Source organism: Dermochelys coriacea, chromosome 18, assembly GCF_009764565.3.
Source record: "Dermochelys coriacea isolate rDerCor1 chromosome 18, rDerCor1.pri.v4, whole genome shotgun sequence".
Classification (NCBI taxonomy): Eukaryota; Metazoa; Chordata; order Testudines; family Dermochelyidae; genus Dermochelys; species Dermochelys coriacea.
Window position 1 is genome coordinate 238,491 of NC_050085.1, and position 13,180 is coordinate 251,670.

Here is a 13,180-nt window from a genome sequence, read left to right on the forward strand (position 1 = left end):
GTTCCAGGAGAGTGGTATACCAGTGCTGACAGGGTCAGGTTGACACTATCAATATCCCCAAGGCTCCTTACTTTCTGCCCTTGAGCAGAACCTTGGGGGCAAGTAGAATAGGTGGAAATTCATAGAACAGGTGGTCCTTCCAAGGAAGGAGGAATGCATCTGCAAACGAGCCTGGGCTGTAATTCAGAAAGGAGCAGAACTGCTAACAACTATCTTAACTATTTATATATTAAACTAAGAGACCACTAGGGGGTCGCTCAAGCCACGAACAAGAGAAGAGAACGCTCCAACGATTGTCACTGGAGGTAAGAAGGAACTGAACAGGTGGCGGGTCGGCAGGGCTGTACATGCAGTGCCATGAAGGCGCGACTCCAGGGGCACCTGAACCATTCCGACAGGTACCGCTAAGGGAAAAACCTTCTGGCGACTGTGCATGCAGCATGCAAATACCTACTTGGAATTGACATGAGCAAGCACTTGAAGAAAACATCTACTAGCTCAACAGCCAGGTTGATTAATCAGGCTCATAAATGAGGAAACACATTTTTATCTGAAGAAAAACATGTGAGATTCTTTTTTGTGTGTTTTACTGAGACTGAACTGCATTGCTCTGTTTCCTACCTAATCCATCAGTCTATTCTATTAAACTTTTCTTCCTATGTCTTTCTACTCTTTCCTCATTTAATTCCTTTGAACCTTGAGTTCAGATTCTGTATGTTATGACATCACCTGCACCCCTATGACCACAAAGAGAAACTTGTTCCAAACAACAAGCTTTTTGCTGAGAAAGAAAATATAGCACATACAAAGGATTATAATATCTAGACCTTTTACAGTGTTTTTCACCCACAGATCTTAAAGTGTTTTTATCACCATGCCCATTTTACATATGGGAAAAACAGGGCCAGTGCCAGTTCAGTGGGCAAGAAATCCAAATCCAACAGCCTATCCACTGGACCACACTGCTTCCCCACTTGTATGTGGATAAATATTGAAAATAACAAAAATAATAATTACATACACACAACTTTTTCTCTTGGAAGTTTCCTAAAAAGAAATTATAGTGTGAAAAGTAAGCAGCTAGTAAATGTCAGAGACAACCTTCTTACATATAGAGCAAACCAAGGCCAAATGGAGAATTCTTCCTAAAATCTACTAGAAGGCAAAATCTGTATAGCTTTGAAAAGATCTAAGAACTGAGGATTATTGTCCAAACTAGTCAAGATCACCTTGCAGAATAAAAATGAAGTGCTCTTTGCTTTCAAAAGGGATGCACTTGATTCATTCCTTTTAGGAACAAGTTAAAGCATGGCCAAAATTAGTCTATGAACCACCCAAAAGGTCTGAAATTTGTAGGACCATTGACTCTGCATGACATGTTTCTATTAAAAGACATCTAATAAATTGCAGGTTTACTTTAAAATCTGTTTACCTGATAAATAGGTGGTCTACCATAAATAGATAGGTTTCAGAGTAGCAGCCGTGTTAGTCTGTATTCGCAAAAAGAAAAGGAGTACTTGTGGCACTTTAGAGACTAACAAATTTATTTGAGCATAAGCTTTCGTGAGCTACAACTGGTGCCACAAATACTCCTTTTCTTTTTCATAAATAGATAGTAGACTACCAGAGGCTTTTTATTTTTTTTGGTAGCCATCCTATGAACTATCATGCTATCAATAGATGTGCTTATTTTTGCAAGTTAATACAAGAAAAGCTACTGTGATCTTCAACAGAATGGAATGCTGCAGAAGCAGCAGCAGTGTAATTGGACTGCAATAGTTCCTCCTCGCCTGTATTTCACTCCCCAGCTTTGTATCTGTGTTCCCTATTTTACTTAACACTTTATATTTATTAAGCTCTTAAGGAAATTGTTTCATTTATTCAGAAGAAACCGCATCTGAAAAATAAAATACTTGAAAGTTAGTACTAACCACGAGTAAAGAACATCGCTTCAGAGTCTTTGCTAAACAGGGAAACTATACTGCAGTTCAGGCTATACAAAATAAATACCATCATTAATGAAAGAAAACAGGTACAGCATCTATAACACTATGTACCAGGAAAAGTATTGTCTTCTTGGAACCCACACACTAATCATTTGACAACAGAATAACTAACATTCCATAGCTTGATTAGGGCTAGATAATTAGGATTGGTCAGATTATTAACATGCATTATTTATTTTTTTATTCAGTATAGACTTGTAAAGGATCACCTTCGCCAACTGGGACCAATTTAGAAATGGAAGGTTTTGAATGTCTAGATGTAAATCAGAGGCCAGTAGGTTAGATTAGATCATATGCAACCCCTCCTGCATTAAAATCTATGAAATTGTATAACTGGGTAATTTTTTTAAAACTATACAACTGGTTTTGGTATTCAGTAGTTAGATCCGACAGTGTAATCTTTTAAACCCACTTTAAATTAATATCTGTTGTTTTATATTACAGCAGAGCTATTATTCTAATGAAAAGATCTCATGGTTCTGTTTTGTGTGTCAAATATTCTTGTGTCTCCTCTAATTAAAGTTTCTAAAACTAAGAGGACTTCTCTGATCAATTTCAAAAGCCAGGCGTGCGGCACTACCTCACACAGCCACTTGCACTTGTGCTGAAGTCATCTACACACAGACATATAAATTGAAGCAGCCAGGAATTTTCTTCTCCTCTCACCCGCTTCCTCTCCAGTCCTTTCTTCTCTTTCACCACCAGAAAGGAAAAATGACACTTTCAATACTGTCTCCTCCTAGAAGGGCTCTCTAGGCTTGCATATTAGCAAAATCCCAACACTGCTAAATACTGTAAAACACAACATCTCCCCAGTGTGAGTACACTGCTTTCAGTCCATAAGCATCCTTCTTTTCTTAGGGCCTATGTAGCATTCCTTACTCATCCTGAAGGAAGGGGGAAAGACAGAAAAGCAAAGCATGCATGCATGCATTCAGGCAGGCTGGAAGGCCGGATTTACCTGGTTTATTCTGGTATACTAGCCCTTCACCAGAGCTCTCTGTGGAGCCTGAATTAGCATCAGCTCCTTCACTCTCTGAAACACACTCAGCTCCGTTACGTAAAGGCTCTGCTTCCTGCTCTCCATTTTCTTCCACAACTTTTGATTTTTTAAGTTCAGAGGTATCTCTTTCCTGGTGGAACACATGTCTCATTTTATCCTGTTCAGATTCAGGTACTTTGTCACCTGAAAGTTCCTCTTCTACTTTACACTGAAGTAGAAGTAAGAGAGAGATTCTGATTAAAAACAACACCCTTTCCAAGACAGCACATTTGCCCAACACTATAATGTATATGTATCTTAAACTGTGACATGTACAACTATAATGAAATAGAGTAAATAAGATCATTTACTCAAAACACAGTATCTCATTTTCTGAGGTAACCCATTGTCAATTAACAGTGTAACTGGAATGGCTTAATATTACCTATAAAGTCTACATGTACTGTTGAAAGAAAAGGAGTACTTGTGGCACCTTAGAGACTAACAAATTTAAACAGATTTCCACTCTATACGGATAAATTCAATGCCTTGCATAATGACAGGTTTCAGAATAGCAGCCGTGTTAGTCTGTATTCGCAAAAAGAAAAGGAGTACTTGTGGCACCTTAGAGACTAACAAATTTGTTAGTCTCTAAGGTGCCACAAGTACTCCTTTTCTTTTTGCGAATACAGACTAACACGGCTGCTACTCTGAAACATGTACTGTTGAGTTAGAATGGAAGGAACAGTTAAGCCCTGTAATATGATGATCAGGAGTAACAGATAGCAATCCAAACCATGCAATCTCTCACTCCCTCATCTGATGGGAAAACAGTAGCTCCACTAAAAGCAGTGTAGAACCCTGTTCATAGGGATTGTTTCTTTAAATGAAAAATACCCGCTGCAAATTGGAGCAGTTTCCAATAAATAATGCTGATGTAACACACAAATGCGATTTCATATGGCTGTTATTTTTCAGGAAACCCCATATTTTGTATGGTTTCAGAGTAGCAGCCGTGTTAGTCTGCATTCGCATATTTTGAATGTTATCCCTGACTATTAATTTTAAAATGCTCCAAGGGGACAGCCTTATTCTGATGACATTCAGTGAAGTGGTAGGAACACAATATTCCTGGGAGAAGTCCAAATTCAAACCACATTCATCCATTAAAAGAATGCTGTAATTAATTTATGATGCTTAAAAGAAGAATTTGATCACTTTGCTATCTAAAACATAGCATTCAAAAATGCTTTCTGCACTGTTCTAAGTAAAGAATTTGTAAATTTACTTCATTTTTCTTTAACTAAATTTGGCATAATGGCCTTGGAGACTGAGTCCTCAACTGAATAATGAAAAAACACACAGCAACTGCAAGTTTTCCTGGCATTGCCCCCTGCCAGTGTACTTCACACCCTGGCTTGGAAAAGGACATGAAGATGCACACTACGTGGCTTGCCCCCTTATATTTTGGGAAGCTAATATAAGGGGGCAAAGAGTACAGGAGAGCTGGCTGTATTTTAAAGAAGCCTTGTGGAGGGTGCAGGAACAAACCATCCCGAAGTGTAGAAAGAATAGCAAATATGGCAGACGACCAGCTTGGTTCAACAGTGAAATCTTCGGTGAGCTTAAACTCAAAAAGGAAGCTTACAAGAAGTGGAAATTTGGACAGATGACTATGGAAGAGTATAGAAATATTGCTAGAGCATGCAGCGGTGTAATCAGGAAGGCCAAGGCACAACTAGAGTTGCAGCTAGCAAGGGATGTGAAGGGTAAGAAGAAGGTGGTCCTGCACTTAGGAAGGTATGTTAGCAACAAGAAGGTGGCCAGGGAAAGTGTGGGGGAGGCAACATAGTGACAGATAATGTGGAAAAAGCTAAAGTATTCAATGCTTTTTTTGCCTTGGTCTTCACAGACACGGGAAGCTCCCAGACTGCTGCACTGGGCAACACAGTATGGGGAGGAGGTGAGCAGCCCTCAGTGGTGAAAGAACAGGCTAAGGACAGGGTTTAAAAGAGAACTGGATAAATTCATGGAGGTTAAGTCCATTAATGGCTATTAGCCAGGATGGATAAGGAATGGTGTCCCTAGCTTTGTTTGTCAGAGGGTGGAGATGGATGGCAGAAGAGAGATCACTAGATCATTACCTGTAAGGTTCACTCCCTCTGGGGCACCTGGCATTGACCACTGTTAGTAGACAGGATACTGGGCTGGATGGACCTTTGGTCTGACCCAGTATGGCCATTCTTATATTCTTAAGGACTATTTAGAAAAGCTGGATATGCACAAGTCCATGGGTCCAGAACTAATGCATCCAAGGTGGCTGAGGGAGTTGGCTGATGTGATTGCAGAGCCATTGGCCATTATCTTTGAAAATTCGTGGTGATCGGGGGAGGTCCCGGATGATCGGAAAAAGGTAAATATAGTGCCCATATTTAAAAAAGGAAAGAAAGAGAACCCAGGGAACTACAGCCTTATTTCAGTCCCCGGCAAAATCATGGAGCAGGTCCTCAAGGAATCCATTTTGAAGCACTTGGAGGAGAGGAAGGTGATCAGGAACAGTCCACATGGATTCACCAAGGGCAAGTCATTCCTGACCAACCTGATTGCCTTCTATGATGAGATAACTGGCTCTGTGGGTATGGGGTGGATGTGATACATCTTGACTTTAGCAAAGCTTTTGATACGGTGTCCCACAGTATTCTTGCCAGCAAGCTAAAAAAGTATGGATTGGATGAATGGAATATAAGGTGAATAGAAAGCTGGCCAGATTGTCAGGCTCAACGGGTAGAAAATGGATCTGCTGGATGTCTAGCTGGCAGCTGGTATCAAGCGGAGTGCCCCAGGGGTCAGTCCTGGGGCCAGTTTTGTTCAACATCTTTATCAGTGATCTGGATGATGGGATTAACTGCACCCTTAGCAAGTCCACAGATGACACTAAGCTAGGGGGAGCGGTAGATACGCTGGAGCGTAGGAATAGGGTCCAGAGTGACCTAGACAAATTGGAGGATTGGGCCAAAAGAAATCTGATGAGGTTCAACAAGGAGAAGTGCAGAGTCCTGCACTTAGGACGGATGAATCCCATGCACCGCTACAGACTAGGGACCAAAAGGCTAGGCAGCAGTTCTGCAGAAAAGGACCTAGGGGTTACAGTGGACGAGAAGTTGGATATGAGTCAACAGTGTGCCCTTGTTGCCAAGAAGGCCAATGGCATATTGGGCTGTATTAGTAGGAGCATTGCCAGAAGATCGAGGGAAGTGATTATTCCCCTCTATTTGGCATTGGTGAGGCCACACCTGGAGTATTGAGTCCAGTTTTGGTCCCCCCCACTATAGAAGGCACGTGGACAAATTGGATAGAGTCCAGTGGAGGAAAACGAAAAGGATTAGGGGGCTGGGGCGCATGACTTACGAGGAGAGGCTGAGGGAACTGGGGTTATTTAGTCTGCAGAAGAGAAGGATGAGGGGGGATTTGATAATAGCCTTCAATTATCTGAAGGGGGGGATCCAAAGAGGATGGAGCTAGCTGTTCTCAGGGGTGGCAGATGACAGAAAAAGCAGCAATGGTCTCAAGTTGCAATGGGGAAGGTCTAGGTTGGATATTAGGAAACACTATTTCACTAGGAGGGTGGTGAAGTACTGGAATGGAATACCTAGGTAGGTGGTGGAATCTCCATACTTAGAGGTTTTTTAAGGCCCGCTTGACAAAGCTTTGACTGGGATGCTTTAGTTGGAGTTGGTCTGGTTTTGAGCTGGGGATTGGACTATATGACCTCCTGAGGTCTCTTCCAACCCTAATATTGTAGATTCTATTACTTTAATTTCAATGGTCCATTTAATAATTAGTCTTTCTGTTGAATTTGCCAACTAGGGGGCAAACTGTGATGGTAGGATATTTAATGTGAAAGTGTGATGTGGGCACCTGTCCACTGAGAACTGGCTATTCACATAATTAGACTGTATGCCATTACTGCAGAGTAAAAACAGGCACCTGCTGACACCAAGGATGAGGCTCCTAGTATATCCACCTGTCAATCCTCATTGACAGGATGTACTAGGAGCAAAGACTCATGATTAATTCTGCAGATACAAGCAAATTGATACAACATACTTCTATAGTGGAAGGATGACAGAGCTGCAGTAAAATGATCTGAGTGATCAGAGAAAGTTGTGGAACGTACAGCCTGCCCACATGCAGGGTGCTCTCAGAAGAGACAATGAATAATGCTTCCATTTATCCAGTTTGGCTAAGGGAAGGCAGTTTTTCTAGTTGTGCTGATAAAGGACAGTTTAAATCAATCTGATTATAGAGTCTATTGCTAACTCCTCCTTTTTGATGACTCTTCTAATTCTAGATTTCCCAAGATAATTTAAAACACATTTTGACAGTAACCCCATAAGAATGAAAACATAGTATCGCTGGGCTCCCAGGTAGCTTTCTCAAAAAAGTCATGCCAGCGCTGTCATTCATGCTGGACACCAGGGTTGTGTGTGCAGAACAGTTCAAATCAAGCCATTTACAAACATGCCTTATAAGCAAAAGTTTTAGTTTAACTTTCAAGTTACCTTTTCATTCTTCATAACGTACCAGACCATGAACAATTCCACCACTCAGAATGTTTAAAATTATTTACCATAGCATCTGACAAATTATAACTATAGTGGGTCAGTGCATATGTAGAAGAACTGAAACATATTTTCAAAATACATTTTTAAAACTATGAACGAGATATGTGGAATACTGTTGATAAATATAGTTATGAATGCAACACTTATGTGTGGGAAGAGGATAAATACAATGTAATTATACTGACATTAGAACAGACCCCTGCCACATGTCTCTCATTCCCTGGAAAAGCAGGTGCTGGGAATGCAGCAGTAGGGCTTTTGCCACTCGGCAGAGTCCATCACCCCAAGCTGGAAAGTTTGATTGATAAGAAGGGTAGTAACCAAGATATGGACCTTTGGGGTAGTTAAAAAGCTCAGTTAGGACAGCTGGGGAAGAAAATAAGATACCACTGGCTGAAAAAGTAATGAAAACTGAGAAGGTTTTCTACCTTCAATATCTATGTATGAACTTCTCCACACCCTTATCCTCAACTTAGTACCACGACATGTAAAAATGTAGTTACTGCTAAAGTACTGACAGCACAGAGCTGATAGCACATAGAGAAGCAGGTAATGAATTGCAGAAACTAGTTTAACCAGCAATGTGAGGAGAGAAAACCCACCAAGACAAACCGAATGAAACTAATGCACTCGTATTAGTTTTTTGTTTGTCTCTGTACAAAGAGTAGAACTCTCTCAGACTTCCAACAGTTTCTGCACATTTAAACATGGCCTACATGGGAAGAGGACTCCAAAATGAGACTTTCTAGTGGCAATAGTTGCGATTCCCTTTAGTCTGCTACACAGTACAGAAATAACCCCATTAAGACTCCCACTATTCTGACCCTGAGAGACTCACTGCCCAAATTCTGTCCTTGAAGATGTACTGCAATAATCCCATTGAAGTCAACAGGAACTATGCAAGTTCATCCAAGGGTTATCATCTGTCCCTTAATACAGATGGTGGCCCATATCAGACTACCAGAAAGAAGGACCTCACACCAGTGCAAACTTGAGAGAACAGGTAGAGGGAATCTCTGATTTGCTGAAAATTTTCTCTATTCATGTAGCTATTGTTGATATGCATGTTTGCATGAAAACTTCAACTCTTTCACTTCTCGGCTTCTCCTCTAGCTTGATTCTGCCATGAAGACATAGTTCTTTGTTCATGACATCACAAATACAGCATTGTGAAGGGGAAAGGCATGCTATATCACTCAACACGAACATCTGAGGCTAATTATTGAGCAGCTCTAATGGGCTCCAAAGCGAGACCTGTCCAATCCTTCACTTGAACTACAGTACTTACGACGAGTAACCCTGAGCTTGGGGAGGATATAAATTAGACAAAATGAATGATATTTAGGTATCCAAAAGATCTGCAGACTACAGATATCTGTTTAAAGTATAATGGAGTGTATCTGACAGTTTGTCCCCACAATCAAGTCCATTTCCACCTTCTAAGCTAAATGAGTGGTAGTGTGTGACCCAAGCTAGCCTTACAAGAGGGTTACACATTGTCTTGAAAGTAAGATATAGGAAGATTACACTGCCCCTTACCTCTGTTTCCGCCTCTAACACCTCCTCAGTGGCTTGGGTCCGATCTTTTGGTTTCTTCCACATCTTTGGTGCAGCTACAGCTGTTTGGGCTGCAATACAAGTTTACGCCCATTACTTGCCAACACCAAATCATGGTTAGACTGGTCTGGTCCTGGGTACTACCTTCACTCTCACTTGAGCTTTGTTTTCAACCACATAGAAAAATAAAAATAGCCAAACCATTCTCTAGAACTAAGATCCTAATGATCAGTTTTTACCAAAAAGCAGTGACAGCTAAACGGCCAGAGCAATGTTAGAACAAATCAGAATTTGTTTTACAAGCTATTTTTTCATTCTCTAAGACAGGGGTGGGCAAACTACAGCCCGCTGGCCACATTCGGCCTGCCAGCCAATTTAATCCAGCCTTCGAGCTCCCAATGGGAGCAGGGTCTGGGGCTTGTCCCACTCCCATGTTCCATCTGGGGAGCAGGGTTGGGGGCTGCTCCGCACGCGCCATGGCTTCTGGAAGCAGCGGTATGTCCCCCCTCCGGCTCCTATGTTTAGGGGCAGCCAGAGGGCTCCGAGCACTGTCCGCATGTGTCACCTCCACCGCTCCCTTTGGCTGCAGTTCCTGGGCAATGGGAGCTGTGGGGTGGTGCCGCCTGGCTGTGCCTCTGCGTAGGAGCCGGAGGGGGGACATGCTGCTGCTTCTAAAGCATCACTCGGAACCTGCATCCCTGACCCCCTCCCGTGCCCCAACCTCCTGCCCCAGCCCTGATCCCCCTCCCACCCTCCATCCCATCCTCCTACACCCTAAACCCCTCATCCCCAGCCCCACCCCACAGCCTGCACCCCCAGCCAGAGCCCTCACCGCCGCCCCCATTCCCCTGCCCTGGTCCCCCTCCCACCCTCTGAATCCCTTGGTCCCAGCCTGGAGCACCCTCCTACACCTCAAACCCCTCATCCCCAGCCCCAGCCCAGAGCCCGCACCTCCAGCCAGAGCCCACACCCCAACCCACCGCCCCAGCCCAGAGCCCCCTCTCACACCCTGCACTCTTTTCTGGTCCCACCCCAGAGTCCGCACCCCCAGCAAGAGCCCTCACCCCCCCAACCTCAATTTTGTGAGCATCCATGGCCCCGCCATACAATTTCCATACCCAGATATGGCCCTTGGGCCAAAAATTACTTTACAGAGCAAGGAGTTAACAACCGGCAATACAATAATAATGTAGGAAAATACACAGCAATACTTCATACATTATAATTGTTTGAAAGAGCACTACTATTGACCAGGATACTGGGTTATGCTCGATAGTTTTTCCAAGAGTGTCCTAAATTTTAATTTCTACTTCAACAGCAACCAGAAACAAAGCAGAAGGAATCATGTTTTAATGTGTCATCCAAAAGGATGGCACTCTAGATGTGCAACACGTCACTGGCAACCTGCTTATCTTTAATTGTGTTTTTAATTAATTTCAAAAGCCAATTAATAATTCAACTGTTTATCACCACCAGCTGGTTGAATGTATAACAAAATATTTACAGCCATCAATGATCTATCTGATCACTATTTTTTTTTCCTCAAAAGTGAAAGACCACAAGGAATATTAATACTCAAGACAGACAAACTATATTCATCCAAAATCTCTGTGATCTATAGTATCAGCTCTATCAGGCTTGGGAAACACACATATGCTTAACTAGAAGCATGAAAAGAAACCCGGTGAAATGAATGGGACTAGTCACATGCTTAAAATTAAGCGTGTACAAAAGTGTTTGCAGGATCAAACTACTAACTTTGCAGGATCAATTACTAACTTTTCTCTATAACATCTGTAGAACAACATGGCATGTACATACTTCAATATAAAACAATAAAATGGAATTAAGAGGCTTTACACACAGATGACTGAAGGGAGAGTGACTAAAGACAATGCACCAATACACATTAAGTATGGAACTATAATTAGATCCTAAGTTCTTGAAATTTGTTCCTGAGGGCAAAAAGGAAATTGGGTTCATTAAGTTTCCAGTGCCCAAAAAGATGCCTTGGTGGTTCAGTGGCTTGTTAACAGAGGTTAGTTTGACTGTGGATTTTTGGAGATATAACTGGAATCAGCAGAAATCATTACAGCAAACATGCCAGTTGGAACATGGTGTGTGACAAAATATACTGCTACAAATACTGAGACAATCGCTCTCTCTATGGAAGATAACAAAGATGGCCATAACAATATATACTAGATTAATTAAAGTGGAATTCATAATACGAACACAAAAGTAAGCTCTTGATAAACAAAATATCCCAACTTCGTCTGGTTCTTTTATATAATGCATGACAATACTGACAGCAATTTCATCTTAAATACCAGTCATAATTTGGTTGAAAAACATTACTGTGCACATCAGCTGTAACTAACCCAAACTTCTGAACAACAACTTTATACAACTACTGAACTTAATACAGTACTTTTCATCTGTAGATCTAAAAACACATTAAAGGGCAAATATCTACTTTACAGATGAAGAAACTGAAGTACAGAAAGAAAAATTTGTGACAATTATTGTGGGAATTTCCTATAATATTTTTATGACTCCTATATGTGCCGTTTCCCTTTGCATCGCTACCTAGTGAGTGTGAAAGGGCCAAAGATGCTCCTGAAGCAGCATAGGAGACATGAAGTCTGTGTATCGCTGTCTGGGGTGGAATGAAGGATCACTAAAAAACTGATTGAAACTGATCCATACCAACAAAGAATCTGGAAAGACAATGAGAACTGATACCTAACAGCAGGAAACCTCGGCAGGAGGAATACATGAATTCAGCTGGAAAACAAAGGAGAAAGGCAGCAGGTTGCTGGAGTAAAGGCTATCCTTTGGGGAGAAACAGGCTCTCACCTGGGACTAAGGACAAGGGAGAGAGACGGAGACAGAAATGGAATGCCTCTCTGTGCTAACCTAAGGACTTGTAGGTTCTGTAGCCAAGTCACTAATAAATTGTTACCTTGCTTTGAAAAGGCTGCCTGCTCTTGTTGCAAATATTCACTGAAAGAATTGCACCATAAAGGAGAACAGTACAAGCCTCCCACAGGGTCTGTCTCAGCTGAATTCACTGCAGAGAGCTATGGAGAGAGACAGAGATTGCTGGGACCTGAAGGCCCTGTCTTGGAATCTCAAGAGGCCACAGGTCTGTCCCTGTGGAATTATGTGAGTCCTTGGGGTCCAGCATACTAACGGGGTCACTCCCAATGGACTAGTCACACGCTGGGACATGCATCATATCCTGAAGCTCTATGATGACAGTGACTTGTCTAAGGCCACCCAGCAGGTCTATGGAAGAGCTGGACAAATAACCAATCTTTTGACTCCCAGTCCAGTGCCATATCCACTGGACCATGCTTGTTAAGAAAATTTAAATTTAATTATACTGAAGAACCTTGCTAATTATCAGTAATAGCTGGGAAGACTCATTATAAATGACTGAATATTGGAAAGACAAGATGGGTGGGTTGGTCTTTTTTTGGACCAACTTCTGTTGGTGAGAGAGACAAGATTTTGAGCTACACAGAGCTCTTCTTCAGGTCATAAACTCGTAATGATAGGAGTGCTGTCTCTGCTATTAAAAGTTTGCTAACGTGGGAAGAAACTGTCAGATTTATGTGCAGATTATAGAGTCTGTGGTTTAGCAAAGTGTGGATATAAGTGAGAATCCTTATTCTGTCAGTGACAGAATGCAAATAGTTTAAGCCCTACATTTCACCACCTATTGTGCTATAGTTTAGCAAAGAATGTCCTCTGGGATTTAGAAGTCAATTCATTTTTTTTTTTAAAGAATTCCATGGAAGTAAAGCTGCACAAGACTGCTTCCACCTTGTTGGCTCTGCAGAAGCAGCAATGAGCAGAAATCAAGACAAACATTTTCAGGCTTTCAAAGTGGTGCAGCTATACAAAAAAGTATTTAACAATATCCCCCTAAAACTGCTGGCCATTTGCGGATGAGAAATACTGCCGTGAAGGGAAGCTGTCACTGAAAACTTTATCTTTTCAGA

At 41.9% G+C, this 13,180-nt stretch overlaps 1 protein-coding gene across 40 annotated transcripts in view; it reads right to left on the reverse strand.

Moving 5' to 3' along the window:
- The window catches only part of EIF4G3 (eukaryotic translation initiation factor 4 gamma 3), a 455,276-nt gene that overhangs the window by 117,933 nt on the left and 324,163 nt on the right, over positions 1-13,180 (reverse strand). For all 40 annotated transcript variants that reach the window (XR_006276414.1, XM_043500160.1, XM_043500159.1 and 37 more), the window contains 2 exons: positions 9,153-9,241; positions 2,968-3,217 (listed from right to left, as the gene is read on the reverse strand). Coding sequence is in view for 39 of the 40 variants with exons in the window: in XM_043500160.1 (XP_043356095.1) it covers positions 2,968-3,217; positions 9,153-9,241 (339 nt within the window). In the remaining variant the exon portion in view is untranslated. The remainder of the gene's footprint in view (positions 1-2,967; positions 3,218-9,152; positions 9,242-13,180) is intronic.